Source organism: Acomys minous (genome assembly GCF_964271855.1).
Source record: "Acomys minous genome assembly, chromosome: 2".
Lineage (NCBI taxonomy): Eukaryota > Metazoa > Chordata > Mammalia > Rodentia > Muridae > Acomys > Acomys minous.
In genome coordinates, this window is record NC_140484.1 from 56,987,505 (window position 1) to 57,008,931 (window position 21,427).

At 47.4% G+C, this 21,427-nt stretch overlaps 2 protein-coding genes across 2 annotated transcripts in view; both read left to right on the plus strand.

Moving 5' to 3' along the window:
- Positions 1-17,719, plus strand: part of LOC311592926 (uncharacterized protein) — a 46,406-nt gene extending 28,687 nt beyond the window's left edge. The window contains exons 2-3 of the mRNA XM_084773825.1: positions 12,052-12,589; positions 17,586-17,719. Of these exons, the coding sequence (XP_084629951.1) occupies positions 12,052-12,589; positions 17,586-17,652 (605 nt within the window). The 3' untranslated portion in view covers positions 17,653-17,719. The remainder of the gene's footprint in view (positions 1-12,051; positions 12,590-17,585) is intronic.
- LOC311592934 (uncharacterized protein) lies at positions 1,172-2,134 on the plus strand. The gene has a single exon (XM_084773838.1). It carries the CDS (start codon positions 1,238-1,240, stop codon positions 1,880-1,882), a length of 645 nt encoding a protein of 214 aa, XP_084629964.1. The 5' UTR covers positions 1,172-1,237; the 3' UTR covers positions 1,883-2,134.
- Positions 17,720-21,427: the final 3,708 nt, after the last annotated feature.

A 21,427-nucleotide genomic window follows, 5' to 3' on the forward strand; every position in this document is an offset into this window, starting at 1 on the left:
CAAACAGGGCAATAGAGAAGGTGACCATAATCAAGGCGTAGCACATGCCTTATAAAAACACCGTGGAAAGGCTCCTTATTTTGTACAATCAATATGTATTAACTCTTTTAAGCCTACAAAGGCACAGGCATTAAAAAAAAAAATCCATCAGAGTCAAAGACACAGAAAAATCCAAGTGATATCAGTTCCATCCAAAAGGTAATGAGCCCTTCACAGGAAAGAGAGCTATGCCTTCTGTCACTCCTTTTGGGGTGAAGAAAGCCAAAAAGGAGTGCTTGGGCAGAGGTAGGCAAAGGCCTCCTGAATGCATGGGACACCAGCGAGTGTGTGGAGATGAGGTAACAAAGCAGAGGAAGGGCCTGACCCAGAGGCTGTAGCTCCTAACCGGCCCTGGGCCTTTGAGAAGCAAGTGAGGGAGGGAGACTGTGACCATCTGCTGGGCTCCAGGGCACCTCAGAACACCGTGGCCTAGAGATCTGTGAGAACCCACAGAGGACTCAGAACACCGTGGGCTGGAGAGCTGCGAGAACCCACAGTGGACTGAAGGAAAGCTATGACATTTCAGAGAGCGAGAGTAGAAAAAGAGAAGAGAAAAGAGAACTGCCCCATAAAAAGCTAAACAAAGACCAAAATAACAGCAAACACAAACAAACAAAACAGCTGGATGAGGGCAGCAGCTGAGAACAGCGGCCCTGAGAGACCTGAAGCCAGACCAGCCAAAGAAGAAATAGCAAGGAGCCTGAAAGCGTCCAAAGAGTCAGATAACTTACACTGGAACTTTCTGCTCTGAGAGTCGGTTAGAACATGACCTTAATCTTGTCCAATTTCAATGGAGAGCCAACAGAGCCCAGTGTTTCTACAAGACAAAGGAGTGGACATAAATAAACAAGCAAAAAATTCACCATGCTGAGACACTCAGGCTGCAGGGTCCTGGGCAGAGATGGGTGAAGCTCTTCTGTGCCCACAAACACCAGACCGTGGGGAGCCAACTCCTGAAGATCTACGGATAAACCACTGATATGGAGGAAATGGATCACAAGGACAGCATTGTTTATTACACCGACATATGGCTGCACTAGGGGAAAACAAATAGTAATCAGGAAGTGACCCTGTGCAGCCTCACACCTGACCTGGGCAGGGATATAAAGGCCCCAGGCTCAGGAGGCTCCACACCTGCACATCTTCCCTCTCCACCTGCTCCTCTGACCTGCTCCATCCTCAACCCAACACCAGAACCATGAGCTGCTGTGGCTGTTCAGGAGGCTGTGGCTCCAGCTGTGGGGGCTGTGGCTCCAGCTGTGGGGGCTGTGGCTCCTGCTGCTGCAAGCCTGTGTGCTGCTGCAAGCCTGTGTGCTGCTGTGTGCCCACCTGTTCATGCTCCAGCTGTGGGGGCTGCAAGGGAGGCTGTGGCTCCTGTGGGGGCTGTAAGGGAGGCTGTGGCTCCTGTGGAGGCTGCAAGGGAGGCTGTGGCTCCTGTGGGGGCTGCAAGGGAGGCTGTGGTTCCTGTGGGGGCTGTGGCTCCTGTGGAGGCTGTAAGGGAAGCTGCAGCTCCTGTGGGGGTTGCAAGTCCAGCTGCTGTCAGTCCAGCTGCTGCAAACCCTGCTGCTGTCAGTCCAGCTGCTGCAAGCCCTGCTGCTGTCAGTCCAGCTGCTGCAAGCCCTGCTGCTGTCAGTCCAGCTGCTGTAATCCCTGCTGCTGTCAGTCAAGCTGCTGCAAGCCCTGCTGCTGTCAGTCCAGCTGCTGTAAGCCCTGCTGCTGTCAGTCCAGCTGCTGCAAGCCCTGCTGCTGTCAGTCCAGCTGCTGCAAGCCCTGCTGCTGTCAGTCCAGCTGCTGCAAGCCCTGCTGCTGTGAGTGTAGCTGCTGCAAGCCCTGCTGCTGTTAATCCAGCTGCTGTAAACCCTGCTGCTGTTAATCCAGCTGCTGCAGGCCCTGCTGCTGTGTCCCTGTGTGCTGCCAGTGCAAGATATAAAGCTCCAAATGTAGATATCTAATCCCCCTGCACCCACCCCCACTTGTATCTGAGGTGCCTATGGTCATTGATCAGTCACCCCTAAGGAACTGTGATTAAAGCTTGCGATTAAAGACCCTATCAATCCTGCAGCATCAATAAATAAATATTTCTCTCACTTGCAAATCTTGCTCTTTTGTGGTTTCTTCTATCAGGAAATATTTATCATGTCCCTACACTCCAGCTCTGTTCTCTCTTTGCATTCTTACCCTTATCCACTCATACAAATGTTCCCTCATTTTTTTTTTTCTTGTTTAATAGATTTGAGGCCACAGGGCGCTCTAGTCATGTCTATTGCACAGAGCTCTGGGTAAGAATGGGGACACTCAGTGATAACAACAGCAGACATGTTGGCTGATCACTATGGGGCAGATGTGGGTATGCCTTGGGGAGGCTGTTGAGGTTTTGGGGAAAGGCAAGAAGATACAAGGATGCAAATAAACCAACCCAGGGAGTGCAGGCGAAGGCACGTTTTAAAGAAAACTCATAGCACCAAAATGCATGTGTTGAAAGAATGAAGTAGCCCAAGTTTCTCCCTTTAAAGAAAAAAAAAAAAAGCAGGCAGAAAGTACACAGAAAACAATAACAGATACTGGGTCACAGCTAGTGAAACTGAAATCAAACACATCTGATGATCATGATCATGATGATGCCACCAAAGAAATAAGGGCAGTCCATTGAATTGATCAGTAAAACTGACCAAGTCCTAACAAGAGTGATCAAGAAGAAAGGCTTGCTGTATAATGCCTTTATTATGTTTAGGGGTGTCTCCTGTATACCTGATCTCTCTGGTACTTTTATCACAAATGGATATTGGATTTTGTCAAATGCTTTTTTGGCATCTAATGAGACAATCAAAAGGTTTTTTTTTTAAATTTCAGTTTATTTTTATAGTGCATTAGATTTACTGATTTTCCAATGTTGAGCCATCCCTGCATCTCTACGATGAAGCCCACTTGATCATGGTGGGTGATCTTTTTGATGTGTTCTTGGATTCAATTTGCAAGTATTTTATTGAGTAATTTTATACCTATGTTAATGGGGGGGGGAAATTGGTCTATAATTCTCTTTCTTTGTTGAGTCTTTATGTTGTTTGAGTATCACGGTAACTATGGGCTCATAAAATGAATTGAACAATGTTTCTTCTGTTTCTATTCTGTAGAATAATTTCCCTTTTGAAAGTATGGTAGAATTCTGTCTGGCCCTGGTTTTTGTTGTTGTTGTTGTTGTTTGGTTGGGATACCTTTAATGACTGAATCTATTTCACTAGTGGTTATAGGTTTATTTAAATTATTTATCTGATCTTGATTTAGCTTTGGTAAGTGACACTATCAAAAAATTATCTTTTTTTTACATTTTTCAATTTTGCAGAGTACAGTTTTTTGTTTGTTTGTTTGTTTGTTTGCTTGTTTTTTTTTATTGGGACAGGGTTTCTCTGTGTCACAGCCTTAACTGTCCTGGAATTCACCATGGAGAGCAGGCTGGCCTTGCACTAAGAGATATGGCTGCCTCTTCCTCCAGAGTGCTGGATTAAACTCGGGTGTGTCATCATGCCTGGCTTTCAACAATTTTTTGTTTGTTTGTTTGTTTTCGAGTACAAGTTTTTAAAGTATGTTTTTATAATTCTCTGGATGTCTTCGGTATCTGTTGTTATGTTCCCCTTTTCATTTGTTTTTTTTAAAATAAATTTTATATAATTTTATTCTATGTACATTGGTGTGAGGGTGTTAAATTCCCTACAACTGGAATTACAGACAACTATGAGCTGCCATGTGGGTGCTGGGGATTGAACCTGGGTCCTCTGAAAGAGCAGCCAGTGCATCTCTTCCGCCGCCCCCTTTTTCATTTGTTGTGCCCCTCTTTTCATTTAGATTTTATTAATCGGATATTCTCTCTCCATCTTTTAGTTAGTTTGGATAAGGATTTGTCTATCTTGTTGATTTTATCAGAGAACTAACTCTTTGTTTCATTGATTCTTTGTACTGTTTTGTTGTTGTTTGTTTCTAGTTTATTGATTTCAGCACTCAGTTTGATACTTTCTTGCCATCTACTCCTTCTAGGTGTACTCACTTTGTTTTGTTCTAGAGCTTTCAGGTGTGCCGTTCAGTTGCTAGTATGAGATCGTTCCAATTTTTAGGTAGGCACTTAGTACTGTAAACTCATCTCAGCACCACGTTCATTGTGTCCCATAAGTTTGGGTGTGTTGTACATTCATTTACAATTAGTTCTAGAAAGTCTTTGATTTCTTTATTTCTGTCTTGACCCAGTTGTCATTCAGTAGAGAGTTTCCCAGTTTCTATGAGTTTCCGGGCTTTCTGTTGTTTCTGCTGTTGATATGCAGCTTCACTCCATGGTGGTCTAACAGGATTCAGGAAGTTGGGTTTTTGTTTTTGTTTTTTAACCTGTCGATACCTACCTTGTGTCTGAATGTGTGGATAACTTTTGAGAAAGTTCTGTGAGGTGATGAGAAAAAGGTATATTCTTTTGTGTTTGGGTGAAATGTTCTGTAAATATGTCAGCTTCTTCGGTTTATTTTATTTTATTTTTGGGAGGTTTTTTGAGACAAGATTTCTCTGTGTAGCCTCGGCTGTCCTAGACTTGTTTGTAGACCAGGCTGGCCTTGAACTCACAGCGATCCACCTGCCTCTGCCTCCGCCTCCCAAGTGCTGGGATTAAAGGCGTGCACTACCACGCCCCGCTATTTCTTTGGTTTATAACATCAGCTAGTTCTAGTATCTATTTGTTTAATTTTTTTATGGCTGACATGTCTATTGATGAGAGTGAAATAAATATTGAAGCATCCCATTGTCAGTGTGTGAGGATCAATGTGTGATTTAAGCTGTAATAAAGTTTCTTTTATAAAAGTGGATGCCTTTACATTTGGGGCATAGATATTAAGAATTGAGATGTCACTGTGGTGGATTTTTCCTTTGATGAATATGTAGCATCTTTCTCACCACTTTTGATTTATTTTGGTTTGAAATCTATTTTGTTAGATTTGAAAATGGCAACATCAACTTCCTTTTTAGGTCTATTTGCTTTAAATATCTTTTCCCACCTCTTTACCCTGAGGTAATGTCTATCCTTGATGTTGAGGTGTATTTCTTGGATACAGCTAAGGATAGAAAGGATGGATGCTATTTTTATTTATTTTTTATTTTGGGGGGTTTTTGAGACAGGGTTTCTCTGTGTAGCCTTGGCTGTCCTGGACTCACTTTGTAGACCTGGCTGGCCTCAGACTCATAGTGATCTGTCTACCTCTGCCTCCTGAGTGCTGGGATTAAAGGTGTGTGCCACCACACCCAGCTAGATCCTGTTTTTACATCCATCCTATTAATCTGTGTCTTTTAACTGGTAGGATGATGCCATTGCTATTGAAAGATATCAATTGCCAGTGATTGTACACAGTGTCTGTGTACAAGATTAGCTAGAAAAGAAAAACAGTAGCCCTGCTGCATACAAATGACAAACAGACTGAGAAAGAAATCAAGGAAATAACACCCTTCACAATAGCCTCAAATAATATAAAATATCTTGGGGGTAACTCTAACCAAGCAAGTGAAAAACTTGTCTGACAAAAACATCAAGTCTTTTAAGAAAGTAATCAAAGAAGATATCAGAAGATGGAAAGATCTCCCATGCTCATGGTTTGGTAGAATTAACATAGTAAAAATAGTCATCTTACTAAAATCAATCTACAAATTTAGTGAAATCCTCATCAAAATTCCTATACAATTCTTTACAAATTTTGAAAAGACAATTCTCAACTTCATATGGAAAAATGAAAAACCCAGGGTAGCTAAAATAATCTTGTACAATAAAAGCACATCCCCCCCACCCCACCCCCCAAGCTCCTCATGCCTGCTTCAGGAGGAGAGCCTGTCTCACCCCTTGCCTGGGCAGCTTGGGAGAGCTGGCCCTGAGGGTGTGAGAGAGGGAGAACTTGCCCAGCCCCTAGCTAGGCAGTGTTTGAGAACTGGAACAAATGGCTTGAGCTTGGGAGAGATAGAGTCTTCACAAACAACAGAGTGAGCCTCACCGCTCACCTGGGCAAAGCAAGGGAGCTGGCTCTGGTGGCACAGGAGAGAGGGTCATGGCAGGCTGAGCAACACAGTCACCACCACCCAGGCTTAGATCCAGGGCTTTGAGCTGGCCCACCTCACCATCTACCTCATCTATAAACTGCTGGAGCACATTAGGGGGGCCGGTCCTACAGATCCAAAGCTGCAAGAGCTCCATGACACAGGGCAACAACAGACTATCTAAGAGGAGTCCCGGTGAGGAACTAGTATTGATAGTCTATTGATAGTATTGAATATCTATCAATATACATTGTACACTATGAATGTACATTATTGATGATACATTCTGGGTTATATATTACCATTCCAAAATGTAGGGAAGATAGCACAGTGAGGAAATACTGGACCACATCAAGACCTGAAACCAGCCGGACAACTCCAAACTTGGCGTCTCCATGTCTGATGTAAAAATGCTCTTCATGTTGCCAACTCCTTCCAGCTTTGTTGACTGCAACCCACTTCTTTCTATGGATAGTGGGGGTGTGATGGAGGGAGAGAGTGTGGCCAGAGGCAACTGGAACTGGTAGTATTGATAATACTGAATACTGATAGTACTGAGCAGTGATGGTATTGAAGCCATTACCTCAAACCACACCAATGACTCACTACAATGAACATTTGCAAGTAAAGCTGTTTGGTGACACACAGTGACATGCCACAGCTTTCACAGTGAGATGGTTTTTGGGTGTTTGGGGGAGGTTGTTGTTGTTATTTTTGTTTTGTTTTGCTTTGTTTTGTTTTGGGGAGAGGTTGCAAAGGCAGAGAGCAGATATGGAAGGGTGGGAAGATGGATGGGGTTGGGGTACATGTTATCCTCACAAAGAATCAATAAAAAGTTTTTAAATGACATCATGAAATTTGCAGGCATATAAATAAAACTGAAAAAAAAAAAACCCTCATCCTGAGTGAGATATAACCCAGACCCAGAAAACAAATATGGTATGTATTTACATATAAGAGGATATTAGCTGTTAAGTAAATGATAAGAAAGCTACAATGCAAAGACACAGAGAGATTAGGCAAAGAGGAGGGCTCCGAAGGGGAGGGCGATGTGTGGACCTCCCTGGGGAGGGGAAATAGAATACATTTTGCAAATGAACCCCTGAGGGTGAATAGGGACAGGAGTAGGAGAGATCAGGTGGGGGATGGGATGGAGGGAGAGACTGTGGGCAGAGACAGCTGGAACTGGGCGGTACTGGGGCATGTGGAAACTGTGTACAGTGGGAACAATGAGATCCCTAGTGAGATCTTTTGTAGCCAGGCAAGGCTTCCATTGATGGGACTTGGTTGCATTCAGTTGACTTTTGGGTTGAGAGGGTCCTATGGATATCCAAAAACAGCCCAGGCTGATGCTAAGACAGAAAGTTGTTCTCTGAAAACTGACAGTGGGGCCCTGTTGCTGAGGACAACATCTACACAGGTCACTCCACATGGAGAGATTGAGCTGGTGCCTTCTGGTCTCTTTGGTGTGAGAAGATACTCTGCAGGCTACAGAAAGAGAATCCTGGTCACCATCTGTCTTAGGGTTTTATTGCTGTGAAGAGACACCACTATCAAGGTGACTTTTTGCAAAGGAAAACATTTAATTGGGACTTACAGTTTCAGAGGTTTAGTCCATTACCATCATGGCAGGATGCATAGCAGCATTCAGGCAGACATTGGATTTGTTTGTTCGTTTGTCTGTTTTGTTTATTGAGACAAGGTTTCTCTGTGTAGGCTGGATGTTCTGGAATTCATTCTGTAGACCAGGCCAGCCTCGAACTTACAAGATCTGTTGCCTTTGCTTCCCAAGTGCTGGAATTAAAGGTGTGCACCACCACTGCCCAGCTGAAATTGAATTTCTTCTTCTTCTTCTCCTCCTCCTCCTCCTCCTCCTTCTTCTACAAGATTTATTTATTTATTATTTATCCAGTGCTCTGCCTGCATATGTACCTGCAGGCCAGAAGAGGGCACCAGATTTCATTATAGATGGCTGTGAGTCACCATGTAGTTTGCTGGGAATTGAACTCAGAACCTTTGGAAGAACAGCCAATGCTCTTAACCTCTGGGCCGTCTCACCAGCCCCTGAAATTGTATTTCTAAGTAAAAACTTTCCCCAGCACGTGGCAGGGTTTTACTGATTTCACCAATAATTCCTAAAGCTTTTCAGAAAACAGAATAGGAGGGCGGCACTTCTAGGTTCAACCAAAGTGTATCAGAAAGAAGGAAAATGCAGACTTGTCTTTGGAACACCGTGGGTGGAGAGATGGCTTGGTACTTAAGAGCGCATGCTGCTCTTGCAGAGAACCCAAGTTCAGTTCCCAGCACCCATGTCAGGAGGCTCAAAACCACCTGCAACTCTAGCTCAGGAGATCTGATGCCCTGTTCTGGAATCTCTGGGCAACTACACTCATGTACACATGGACAAATAAATAATAATAATAATAATAATAATAATAATAATAATAATAATAATAATAATAATAATAGACTTCAGCTGCAAAAGATCAACAACCCCTCTCTGTAATCCAAATGCACTGCATTCACACGCACGTGCAGGTGCACACATATGCACATAGTTACAAACTAAACCTTAAGTAAGAATAAACCTTTAAAAATAGTTCAATGAAGTTAAATTTAAATTAAGGGACACGCCACAGCAATGGCTATGGCAGAGCTAGGCAAAGTCTAAAGGAATGCAGATTATTTGCATAAACCAAGACTATCTTCCCTATAAATGTGTTCTTTATTGTGATGCTAGCCACCCGTGCCACCAAATCCATTATGCTACCTAGTGAAGGCAGTTGTTCTAGGTTCTTCTTTGAATGTCAAGTAGACCTAGTGATGCCTAAAGAACCAAGTACAGAAAGGGGGGGGGCATTATTTTATGATGTGAGAGGCCAGACAGCCACAGCACCAGCAGGCCCAGCGATGCATTGCTTCTGGGGTCCATGGTCTTCTCCTCAGTTCTCTCATTCCTTCTTTATTGCTTCAGCATCTTTGAGCCTGATTTACACATTGGTTTTAAGTGATTCAAATCCAACAGAGATTCTCCTACTTCACAAAGAACACGCCCCACCATGGGGCTCAGCACAGCCACTAAATCCCCTATCAGTCCCGAGGTCCTGCTAAACCAGCCTCGTGCTAAACTCTCCTATGAACACAGTTGCTTCTGGCCCAGTGAATTAGGAGTTGCATGCACCTCACTCGTGCCCAGTTCTCTCAGTAACATCCGTCTTTCCTCTATGGTCACCCAGTCCTTGATATTCATGGGGACCTCAGTGGGTGATAATCAAGTGTGTCTAATGCCTCTAGAAGCCAGTTCACTAGGCATGGATCTTTTAACCATTTGTCAGGCTGTGCAGCCTTTGTCCCCAAGAGGACCGTGTGGATTTGTTCCTCTGTTCCTTTCTCGGGTGGCTTGGCTGTGGCTGCATGACCCATTGCCCTTCACATGGGGGCATACAACCAGCACTATTGCTAGGAGGCACACCGTCTCAGGCCAAGTGAGGAAAAGGTAACATAGAGATCCTCACAAAGGTGTGTCTCAGCACCTGTCCTAGGAACCACCCCCTCTATAATTCATGTTTGGTTCTGTTGGTCTCTGTCTGTTCAGATCTCGATTGTGCTGTGTGATTTTCCCAAGGGAGATATGAGGAAGCATTCATTCAACCCAAATAAGACACCAAAGAATGGCTTCCACTCCGTTCTAGCCTAGTGCACAAGAGGGTTTACTGACGTTCCTTACAGGAGAGTAGGTGAAGAGCAACAGGAATAGGTGTGACTCAAAAGGCAGCCGTGTCACTGAAAAGCCCACCCAAGCATGGGTGACTACTATTCAGGAGAGCTGGATCCCTGGAGCCTCCTATACAATTTGCAGGCAGCTTGGCCTCTCCTCAGTCATTTTTATTGTGTATATGGCCTTAGGGAAGGGCTGGGTGAATGCTAACTTCATGAGCTTACTGTGTCTTCTTCCTCCCTCCCTCCAGGAGGGAGTGTTTCAATTCAGAAGACATAGGTACCTTCCTAGTTAGGGTGACTATTGCCATGATGAAACGGCATGACCAAAAGCAAGTTAGGGAGGAAAGGCCTTATTTGGCTTACCCTTCCACATCACAGTCTATCACTGAAGGAAGTCAGGATAGGAACTCAGCACAGCTGGAACCTGGACACAAGAACTGATGGAGAGGCCATGGAGGGGTTGTGCTTATTGCCTTATTCATCATGGCTTGCTCAGCCTGCTTTCTTATAGAACCCAGGACCACCTTCCCAGGCATGGCTCCACCCACAATGGGCTGGACCCTCCCACATACATTACTAATTAAGATAGTGCCATACCACTGGATCTTCAGAAGGCATTTTCTCAACTGACATAAAACTAGCCAGGACAGCTACACAGCAGGGATCATGCTAGAAATAAGATGTTTGTAGTGGTGACAAGATTGACGTGGTCCAAAGACCACAGAGCCCTAGGTGACAAGATGCAGAGAACATCAGGTGAAGACATACACAGGGCTTGGAGGGATCCAGCCATAGCCCAGGTATTGTGGTCTGAACAGGAACGGCCCCCACAGACTTGTGTGTTTGAATGCTTGGCCCATAGGGACTGGCACTATAAGGGGGTGTAGCCTTGTTGGAGTGGGCACGGGTCTCATTGGAGAAAGTTTGTCTTGGCAGAGGCAGGCTTTGAGGTCTCATATGTGCTCAAGTCTGGCCAACGTGAGACAGTCTCCTGCTGCTGCCTATGGATCAAGACGCAGAACGATCATCTCCTTCTCCAGAACCATGTCTGCCCACACGCTGCCATGATTCCCTCGATGACGATGATGGAGTAAACCTCTGAACTGTAATCCAGTCCCAATTAAATGTTTTCCTTTGTAAGAGTTGTTGTGGCCATGGTGTCTCTTTACAGCAATAGAAAACCCTCACTAAGACACAAGGGATCCCAAGGGAAGCCTGGAACCACCAGAACCCAGAAAAGACTAGAAGAGGAATTGTAGCATTATCCACACCTCGACCTCTCACATCTGGCCTCCAGGGTTGGGGAAAAATATAACTCTGGCTTTTCCCCCCCATAAGCCCAGTGTATGGTCATTTGTTTACACAAATCCCCAAGACACTCATTTGCCACCAATAGATCATGGCCACCCTATGCCCTCTAGCTGCACGGGTCTCAGAAGTAGAACGGGCATGTCCCTCTACATATGCTTACTGTGGAAAGAGTGGCAGGAGAATGACAAGGACTAGGCCAGCAGGGGACGCACACAGAAGCATGTGTCTGGGTGGTCAGGGCAGTGTTCAGGTCCTCCACCTGGGAGGGACGTTCAAGCTTGGAGTAAAAGGACAACAGCGTTCCATCATGAGATGAGACAGTCTGTCAGGATCCAAGTGGAGGTCCTGCCCCCATCAGAAGTGGATGGTGGGCGCTCATAGCCCAGGCACCATCTCTATGAGATGGCAGCAGGGGGGTCCAGGGTTGCTCTCTGCTAAAGGAAGCCTGAGAAAACCTAAATCATACCTCAACTTCACGTCCCAGAAATGAAACCACATGAGATCCCATTTTGGAGGCTAATTTCCAGGAAATTCCATGAATACTGACAACGTAGAGCAACTTGGAAGGAAAACAAACACAATTTTCCTACAGGAAATGGCACAAACAGGAACCAGGAAGTGACCATGTACAATCTCAAACCTGACCTGGGCAGGGATATAAAGGCTCTAGGCTCAGGAGGCTCCACACCTGCACATCTTCCCTCTCCATCTGCTCCTCTGACCTGCTCCATCCTCAACCCAGCACCAGAACCATGAGCTGCTGTGGCTGTTCAGGAGGCTGTGGCTCCAGCTGTGGGGGCTGTGGCTCCTACTGCTGCTGCAAGCCTGTGTGCTGCTGTGTGCCTGTGTGCTGCTGTGTGCCCACCTGTTCCTGCTCCAGCTGTGGAGGCTGCAAGGGAGGCTGTGGCTCCTGTGGAGGCTGCAAGGGAGGCTGTGGCTCCTGTGGAGGCTGCAAGGGAGGCTGTGGTTCCTGTGGAGGCTGTGGCTCTTGTGGAGGCTGCAAGGGAGGCTGTGGCTCCTGTGGGGGCTGCAAGGGAGGCTGTGGTTCCTGTGGGGGCTGCAAGGGAGGCTGTGGTTCCTGTGGGGGCTGCAAGGGAGGCTGTGGCTCCTGTGGAGGCTGCAAGGGAGGCTGTGGCTCCTGTGGAGGCTGCAAGGGAGGCTGTGGCTCCTGTGGAGGCTGCAAGGGAGGCTGTGGCTCCTGTGGGGGCTGCAAGGGAGGCTGTGGCTCCTGTGGAGGCTGCAAGGGAGGCTGTGGTTCCTGTGGGGGCTGTGGTTCCTGTGGAGGCTGCAAGGGAGGCTGTGGTTCCTGTGGGGGCTGTGGTTCCTGTGGAGGCTGCAAGGGAGGCTGTGGTTCCTGTGGAGGCTGTGGTTCCTGTGGGGGCTGTGGCTCCTGTGGGGGCTGCTGTCAATCCAGCTGCTGCAAGCCCTGCTGCTGTCAGTCCAGCTGCTGCAAGCCCTGCTGCTGTCAGTCCAGCTGTTGCAAACCCTGCTGTTGTCAGTCCAGCTGCTGCAAGCCCTGCTGCTGTCAGTCCAGCTGTTGCAAGCCCTGCTGCTGTCAGTCCAGCTGCTGTAAGCCCTGCTGCTGTCAGTCCAGCTGCTGCAAGCCCTGCTGCTGTCAGTCCAGCTGCTGCAAACCCTGCTGTTGTTAGTCTAGCTGCTGCAAGCCCTGCTGCTGTCAGTCCAGCTGCTGCAAACCCTGATCCTGTCAGTCCAGCTGCTGCAAGCCCTGCTGCTGTCAATCCAACTGCTGTGCCCCTGTGTGCTGCCAATGTAAGATCTGAGAGTTTCTAAGAAGTAACTGAACCTATTCCTTAACCTCTGATGCCGACACTCTTTGAAAGCTGAGTGACTGTAGTTCTCAGGCGTTTTCTCTAGCCCTTGATAGGAAGGAACAAGTCACGACCATGATGCTTCCCTTACAGGTTCAGGTTGTAAGTTCATCCCCCATATTCTTTAACCTCCCTTTCCCACATCCCCTGGCGTGTCTGGTAGGCCTTGCCAGCATCAAGACGAGTCTGTGAAAATCTGAAATGTATCCAAGATCTACTAAATAAATCTTCTCCCCACCAGCCTCAGTCTCAGAGTGTTCTATCTCACTGTTAAAGTGATTGTCTTCCCCAGATCCCCTTTCCTAATAGGTCGATGGCATGCATGCCCAGCTGCCATCATTCATGTGTTGTGCTAATGTGTGATGCATGCACAGTGGGCAGATGTATGGATGAGTCATGGCTCCTAGTGTAAAGGGCATCAGACTAGGATTCAGGGGTGGCTGGTTTTCCCCACTGAGGGTAAGCCTATTGGTGGAAAAAGTCCTTGGCATCAGACCATGTTGAAGATGTAGTCTAATTGGTCTGTGTGCCCATATACGTACCATAATGAGGGTCAGACGAGGGATGTGAACAAGTGGTCTGAGCTGGGCCTGGTGGCACATGCCTTTAATCCCAGCACTCGGGAGGCAGAGGCAGGCGGATCGCTGTGAGTTCGAAGCCAGCCTAGTCTGTAAAATGAGTTCAGGACAGCCAAGGCTACAGAGAAACTCTGTCTTGGAAGAAAGAAAGAAAGAAAGAAAGAAAGAAAGAAAGAAAGAAAAAGAAAATAGAAGTGGGTCTGAAGTCACCTATTTTGCTGAGAGAATAGGGGACACAAATATTAAATTGTGTCACATCAGGAAGAAATTGGAGAATGAAATTTGGGGAAATCCTACAGCAGTTTGAAGGAAGCTGTTCCCTGTGGGCTAAGATGTTTGACAGTTTGGTCCCTGTTTGGTGGCACTGTTTGGGGAGGATTAAGAGGTGTGACCTTGCTGAAAGAAGTATGCCACTGGCGAAGTGGGTCTTTGAGGGTTTGGTCCAAAGACTTTCACTGACATCCAGAACTTGGTAGTACTATATTCACAGGCCTTACTCGTCTGTCCCAAAAGCATTTATCAAGCTCCAGAGGAGGCTTGCTCTGCTCAGGACTGGAGAGGCCTTCAGAGGGTTAGCTTTGAGGTCCAGCATGAGATTCTTGGACGTCAGCATCCCAAACTCACAGCAAGGAAAGGAAAACCGACAACCAGTCATTCTTCTCAGACTCGTATTAGGACTGAGGGGCAGGGGCAGGGAGAAATGCTGCTATCAAATTGGATACACAGGAAGAGCCAGAGACTCAGTGCTCCCAGGAGCAGAAACCTCTGCGGTAGAAATCCAGGCAGGGTAGGAACTGTAAAAGCTGCTGAGCTCAGTGAAGACATTTCTGAGAAGTTAAAAAGTACAGAGAGGGGCAGGAGAGAGGCTAAGACCTCTTACTGCTCTTACGGAGACCCCACATTTGGTTCCCAGCACCTTCACTGGGTGCCTTGTAGCAGCCTGTAAAACTCCAGTCCCCGATGATCTAACTCTGGCCACCTCAGGCACCTGCACTTCCGGCACATACGCATACACATATGCACATACTTATATGTAATTAAAAATAACTTAAAAAGTAAATGTCTTTTTAAAAGAGCTATAAAGAAGCCCAGTATTGGTGATCTTTATGAGTTCATGAGTTTTGCCTCCCAAACCACATCCAAGTCCTAGCAATAAATATCAGGGAACAATCTGTCCCTCCAGGTAAACAAGCCTTTGTCACTTTGGGACAGTAAGGGGCTGACAGCTTCTAGATTGTCAGGAGGAGAATTTGGGAGCGAAGACGATGAACTTGGGCTTGGATTTCTCCGTTCTGGGTCGTCTGCACAAGGACACTCTTTGAATGGTTATGACATCTGCAATGGGAAAATGTAAGGAGTTCAAGAGCTGCCTGGCCCACATAACCAAGGGCTGCCAAGTCTCACCTAAGTGGAAGAAAGAGAGAGATGTACAGATGTACAGGCCGACAAGCATAGGGAACTCAGTTGATCTCTATGCCTAGAGTCTAACTGGTCAAAATGCTGAGAATAAGTGACTGGAAATGGGATCTTTGTATTAGTTCTCTCTCCCCCAGGGAAGGTCAGGGAAGGTCAGAGAGAAGAGAGGGAACAAATGTAAGAGCTGGTGAGTGGGGCTGAGTGCTGGGGAGTGCTGTGTTCTGGGCATGGTGCGGCTAGCATACTCCTCTCATCCTCAGGAACTCATAGCAGCTGTACACATCAACACAGCCAAAATTCCAGCACGGGTACAAGAGGGCCTCAGGAGGCCACACCCCTACTGGAAATTGATGGCTACTGAGAGGAGAGTCATTCTACTTTACGGGGACAGGTAGGCTGCCCATCCTCTAACAGATTGCCCCACACCCGCTCACGGATTAGCAGCACTTATTGGACTCAGTGAGTTGTGTAATTTTTTAGCTTTTTATTATTTTTTTATTTTTTCAAGATGGTTTCTATGTGTAGTCCTGGCTGTCCTGGACTTACTTCGTAGACCAGGTTGGCCTCGAACTCATAGAGATCCACCTGCCTCTGCCTCCCAGAGGGCTGGGATTAAAGGCATGTGTTCACCACCGCCAGGCTCAAAATCTAAAAATTTTAAATACACCCTGCTGTTACACAGGCGATAGTTCAGAAAGCCAAACAGGAAGTCTAATCCTGCAGGCAGCTGAGTGCATCTCACATGCAGCCAGACTTTTCAGGGGCTCTGCTGTTAAAGCTGAGACCAGATCCCCATGGGAAACCTGGGCAGGGTTAGACAGAGTCCTGCCCTTCCCCCACCTGTTCTCCATGGCCACCCCTCCTCCACTACCGCCCCGTTGCTGTGCTCACTCTTTCTTTCTGGCTTCTAGGCCCACAGCTCAAGTCCTACTGAGTATAAGGTGGGCCCAGGAGGAGCTTCAGCAGCATTCAAAGGAACGGACTGGGATTCCCGGTGGTCACTGGCAAGCATCCAGAAAGTGTGTGTGATGCATCAAAAAGCCTTGGGGGTAGCCAAGGAGAACTGCAAAATTGGATGGGGGTCAATCATCTTATGCCTGTGGATGTGTCCTGTCCTGAAGGGAACAACAGTCCCATTTGTCACTCTGCCCAGGAAGGAGACTAAAGCACTGGCAGATCTGCTCTGTAAGACTTGCCTCCACAGCCAGTCAGAGTGCAAAGAACTGACAGATGAGGGAGGGTATAGCATCCTCAACAGCTATGGGCTCACTCTCTCCCGTAGATCTGACTATTGTGATGGGGAATGACAGGAACTAGGCCAGTGGAGGCCAAAGGTAGGATCTTGGTCACCAAGGGTAGGGTGGGTGTGGCCAGAATTATGGGCAACGGTCTTAGAAGCATGGTCCTGGTCCTAGGTAGGAACTCCATGGGGCCCTCCAATAAAGACTGTTGGATTGAGAGAGAGAGAGAGGCTGCTCCCGGACTTTACCTCTGGACTATAGAGGCTGCAGGCCTAGTGAACACAATACGTCAGCCTACACAGAAGCCAGCGCACAGATCTGTACCCTTGACCACAGACTGAGCCCTCGAGGAAACACGTGGCTGCACAGTGGACAGTAGAAGGCGGTATATGAAGGCTCTAACCAAAAGTGACACCATCACGGGGCCGTCAGGAAAACAGACACTCTATTATGGTGGGCCCCACCTGCCAGCACCCAGCCAGCACGGAGGCTGAGCCACCAGGTGTCTATCCAGGATTGATGGCGTGAACACCTGCTGTCTCCCTTTGCGCCTCCTGCCTACATGCACCCCACTGGGGCTCCTGCCTCCTGTTGCACATGCTGTAGCTGCAGAATGCTTAGGGATTTACAGGATTATGACAGGGTGATCCTCAGAGGGCTTGGAATCTGCTTCTGGGTCTCTGGGAAATGGAAACAACTCTCCTCACAGAGAGGATAACAGGGGAAATGGGGGAAAGTGCAAAATACGACCAAAGGTTCCTCAGGAATAGGGCTTGTTTAAAAATTCTTTAAAATACTTCAAAGTTTTCTCTTAAAAGGTGGCATAAACAGAAACCAGGAATGACCGTGTGGCAGCCTCCCACCTGACCTGGGCAGGAATGTAAAGGCTCCAGGCTCAGGAGGCTCCACACCTGCATATCTTGCCTCTACACCTGCTCCTCTGATTTACTCAATCCCCAACCAAATACCAGAACCATAAGCTGCTGTGGCTGTTCCAGAGGCTGTGGCTCCAGCTGTGGGAGCTGTGGCTCCAGCTGTGGGAGCTGTGGCTCCAGCTGTGGGGGCTGTGGCTCCTGCTGTGGAGGCTGTGGCTCTAGCTGTAGGGGGTGTGGCTCCAGCTGTGGGGGCTGTGGCTCCAGCTGTGGACACTGTGGCTCCTGCTGTGGGGGCTGTGGCTCCTGCTGTGGGGGCTGTGGCTCCAGCTGCCACAAGCCTGTGTGCTGCTGTGTGCCCACCTGTTCCTGCTCCAGCTTTGGAGGCTGCAAGGGAGGCTATGGCTGCTGTGGGAGCTGCAAGCCTTGTTGCTGTCAGTCCAGCTGCTGCAAGCCCTGCTGTTCTTCAGGTTGTGGGTCTTTCTCCTGTCAATCCAGCTGCTGCAAACCCTGCTGCTATCAGTCCAGCTGCTGCAAACCCTGCTGCTGCCAGTCCAGCTGCTGTGCCCCTGTGTGCTGCCAGTGCAAGATCTGAGGCTCTGGCATATGCCCCTAGTAGCCCCAGACAAAGACCAATGTCCATATCTCTATTTTGCTAATACCTGGAGTCCACGTGGGAATGGCATTGTTGAGACAGGAACCAGCATTCCTGGACTGTGTGAGAGCAATGTCCCCACACTCATCATCAGATCTGTATGTTCCTAAAGACATTGAGTTGTCTTTTTTTGCCCCTTCATCATTCTGTTTCTGGGATCCTTTGCATGTATTCTGTCTTTTCCAGGTGCCTCATGAGAGCCCCTCACACTATCTACCTTTGGGGTCTTCAGTTCTCAGAGTTAATAAACACTCTCCTCACACAGTCTGTTTTTAACACAATTCTTTTCTTAGTCCCTTTAAATTCATTGCCTACACACCCCTCTTCTCCGAGGCAGCTCCTGCTGTGGGCCTTCTGAATCACAGGGCATACCATGAAGACAGCATAGAAAGACAGAGTATCCTGAGAGGACACAGGAAGGGGAAGGAGCCAGTCTCTGGATTCTGACTGAAGCCTCACTAGCTGAGAATCAATAACCCAGACACAATTAACATTTGCTATGAAGGTTCCTGACGGAGGAACAGATATTCTTTTTACACAGAGATATTTGTGTAAATTTAGATACACATTTAGAATGCTAAAATGCCAATAAACCCAGTTTATGGGACCAAACATATATGATTTGAGTATGGCTTGACTTCTTTCCCAGGTATTTTCTGAAGATCTCACAGACAAGATTATCTGCTTTGGTTTACAGAAACACACAACCTTTGGCGGGTGCTCCTTCATCAGCTATGTCCTGTCAAGTGTACCAAATGATCTCATTTCAGTTCCTTCAGCAGCCTTTTAAAGTTAGTAAGTTCAAAATCCAAAGGCAATCTTGTATTTGACTATTGTAAAGACGCTGCAGTGGATGCTGTCTGCTCTGCCTACAGAAGCTGAGCCCCATGCTCTTGTCCATGTCTTAGTCTTTCGCCGAAAGCCTCACTTTATATCAATCCCTGTGCTTACATTTATACTACAAATATTTTTAAATAAACTTAATTCTGTTTCATGTGAACTTGTGTTGAAATTTCATCCTTTGTACAAGGCTAAGGACTTGGTTTTATGTGAGTGGAAGCAGAGAGAGAGAACAAAGGGTCTTCTGATGTCCTAGAGGCACAACGTCTCCATTTTGGGAGAGTCTGGGGCAATCCATCAATGGGGCTCTCTCTGTCACAGCTTTCAGGGTCACTCCGCAGCAGGCTGGACAGAACAGTGAGGAAACTGAATAATGACTCAGGTCACTGACCCTGGATGGTATTTTTGCATAAATACCACAAGACATGTTAATTGTTACAGCAGTGACTTACAGCTTACTTTAAATGTAAAGGAATTCATACTGTGGAGTCTTAATGAAACTTAATAAAGAGGCTGATGTGATGGCTCAGCGGGTGAAGGCACCAGCCTGACCTGAGTTGGTAGGCCTCAAGACCAATGTGGGAAAGGAAAGAACCAACTTCTGCAAGCTGCCCTCTTGTATTCTCACATGCACTGTGCCATATGTGCACAGACATACACACATAAACACACATGATAATAAACAAACCTCACAACAACAGCAGCAAAAATAAACCCATAAGGAAATTCATGCTTTCCTTGACTGAGCCTAAAAGAATCTTCTTCCTGGAAATGGCTAGGCCTTCACATGCCATAGAGGGCTGTGTGTGTGTGTGTGTGTGTGTGTGTGTGTGTGTGTGCGTGTGTGTGTTGTATGCCTCTGTGTGTGCCTACATGGGTGTATGTGTATATATATATATATGCATGTGTGTGTGCCTCTGTGTTTGTGTATGTACATGCATGTGTATTCCTCTGTGTGTGTGTGTGTATGTATGTATACATGTGTATGTGTGTGCCTCTGTGTGTGTATATGTATGTGTGTGTGTGCCTCTGTGTGTGTGTGTGTGCATGCATGTGTATTCCTGTGTGTGTGTGTTTGTGTCCCCATCCAGTGTGTTCAGACAGTGGCTCTCAGACCAGCCTGTGTAGTGGAAGGCCCCGGGTCAGGATTACAGCTTCGTGGTTTCCCCAGCCCTTACTCTCCAACTCTTGGGTGAACCTTGTTTGGGGTTGCCCCTTGCACAAGGACAAGAAGCAGTCTCAAGCTGAGACATGTGGTAACTCAGGATAAATGATATAGAGAATGTCAGTATACCCCAACCTCTTCCACATGTTAGTGCCAGCAAGGGTGCCATCCAAAGAATGACCCAGCAGACACATGAGCATATAAACTGACAAGGCACTCAAGCTACACCTCTGGCCATAAAACTCTGAAAGGGACCTGTGACCATATCTACCTGTGATATAGGTCTTGTTGCCTCCTCTCGGGAAAGCAAGCTGCTTATCAAGCCAAATGGGAAAAGCAGAGCAAGGACAGAAGCAGGCGGGCCCAGTGGTGTTGGCCACCAGCGCCCCCTGCAGCCTGGGCGGGTCAACAGCTTCCTCCTCTACGCACTGCAAACACAGACAGGGCAGGTGTGGACTCAAGAGCTTCCGCACTAGGTTTTTGGAACTGGGATAGGTTTGGATGGTGCATCTGCCTGTTCAGAGAAGACGGCCCCATAGCTGGGGTCACAGACTCTTGGCTTGGAGCTGAGGTGTACTAGCTGAGCTTTTAGTGCTGGATTTGGAGTCATCTAGGAGATACACTTCCGGTGTGGAGGGGCATTTCTAGAGCGGCCCGAGAAGGGAAGACCCACTTTGAATGTGGGTGGCACCATCCCACGAGCTAGGGTCTGAAACTGAATAAAAAGGCAAGAGGGAGGAAGCCAGCGGAGCGCAGCATTCATCTGCTTCCTGACAATGGAAGAAGTGTGAGCAGCGTCCTCAAGTTCCGGCCGCCATGCCTTCCCTACCATAACGATGGATCGCACCCTCAAAGCGTCCGTCAGAGTAAACTCTTCCTCCCTCAAGCTGCTTTTTCAGGTCTTTCGTCACAGCAATGAGAAAGGTAACTAATGCGAGAAGGGCCTCCTCTTAGCTCCCCGCCACCCTAACACCCATGTCCCAAGGGGAAGCAGAGCCAACCCCCCTCCAATAGGACCTTTCAACACTTCACCCCCCAAAAAATCAACCCAAAGCACACCTGGGTCCCAGTACAGCATCGAGGAGAACGAGACTAGTCCTAAGAGGGGAGACGTGCACCAGGAAGGCACAGGTGTTGCTCATGTTGTCAGCTGGAGTCCCAGGAACAGGAAACAGAGAGGAGGGCCATGAGGAAGGACAGATAACTTCCTCTTTGGAGCTGGGAACACGTCAGGGAAAGTTGAAAGCCCATGGGGCTCCCCTACATGGTGAGCTAGACATATGTGTACATGTACACGGAGGCCAGAGGCCCTCCTCAGGAACCAGCCACTTCATTTTGGAGTCAGTGTCTTTCACTGACCTGGAACCCACAAATTGGCCAGTGAGCCCCAGGAATCCTCCTGTCTGCCTTGAAGAGCTTGGGACCCAGATTGTAATGTGGGTTCTGGTGATCTGAATCTGGTCATTCTATTGCACAGTAAGCAGGCTACCATCTGAGCATTCCCTGAAGAACCAAATGGATGTCTTCCAAACACATTTCTGCCATTGAGAGTGTTAAGGTGCCCAGTACGGTAACACACAGGTGGACAGCCACAGGGTGGTCATGATATAATGCATTCCACAGAATTCTTCTCAGCTCTCACAAGCCCTGAAAAGAGTTTGTTTCAGGGACTGTCTTTTGAATAATGCAAGTCATATATGACATGTCCTC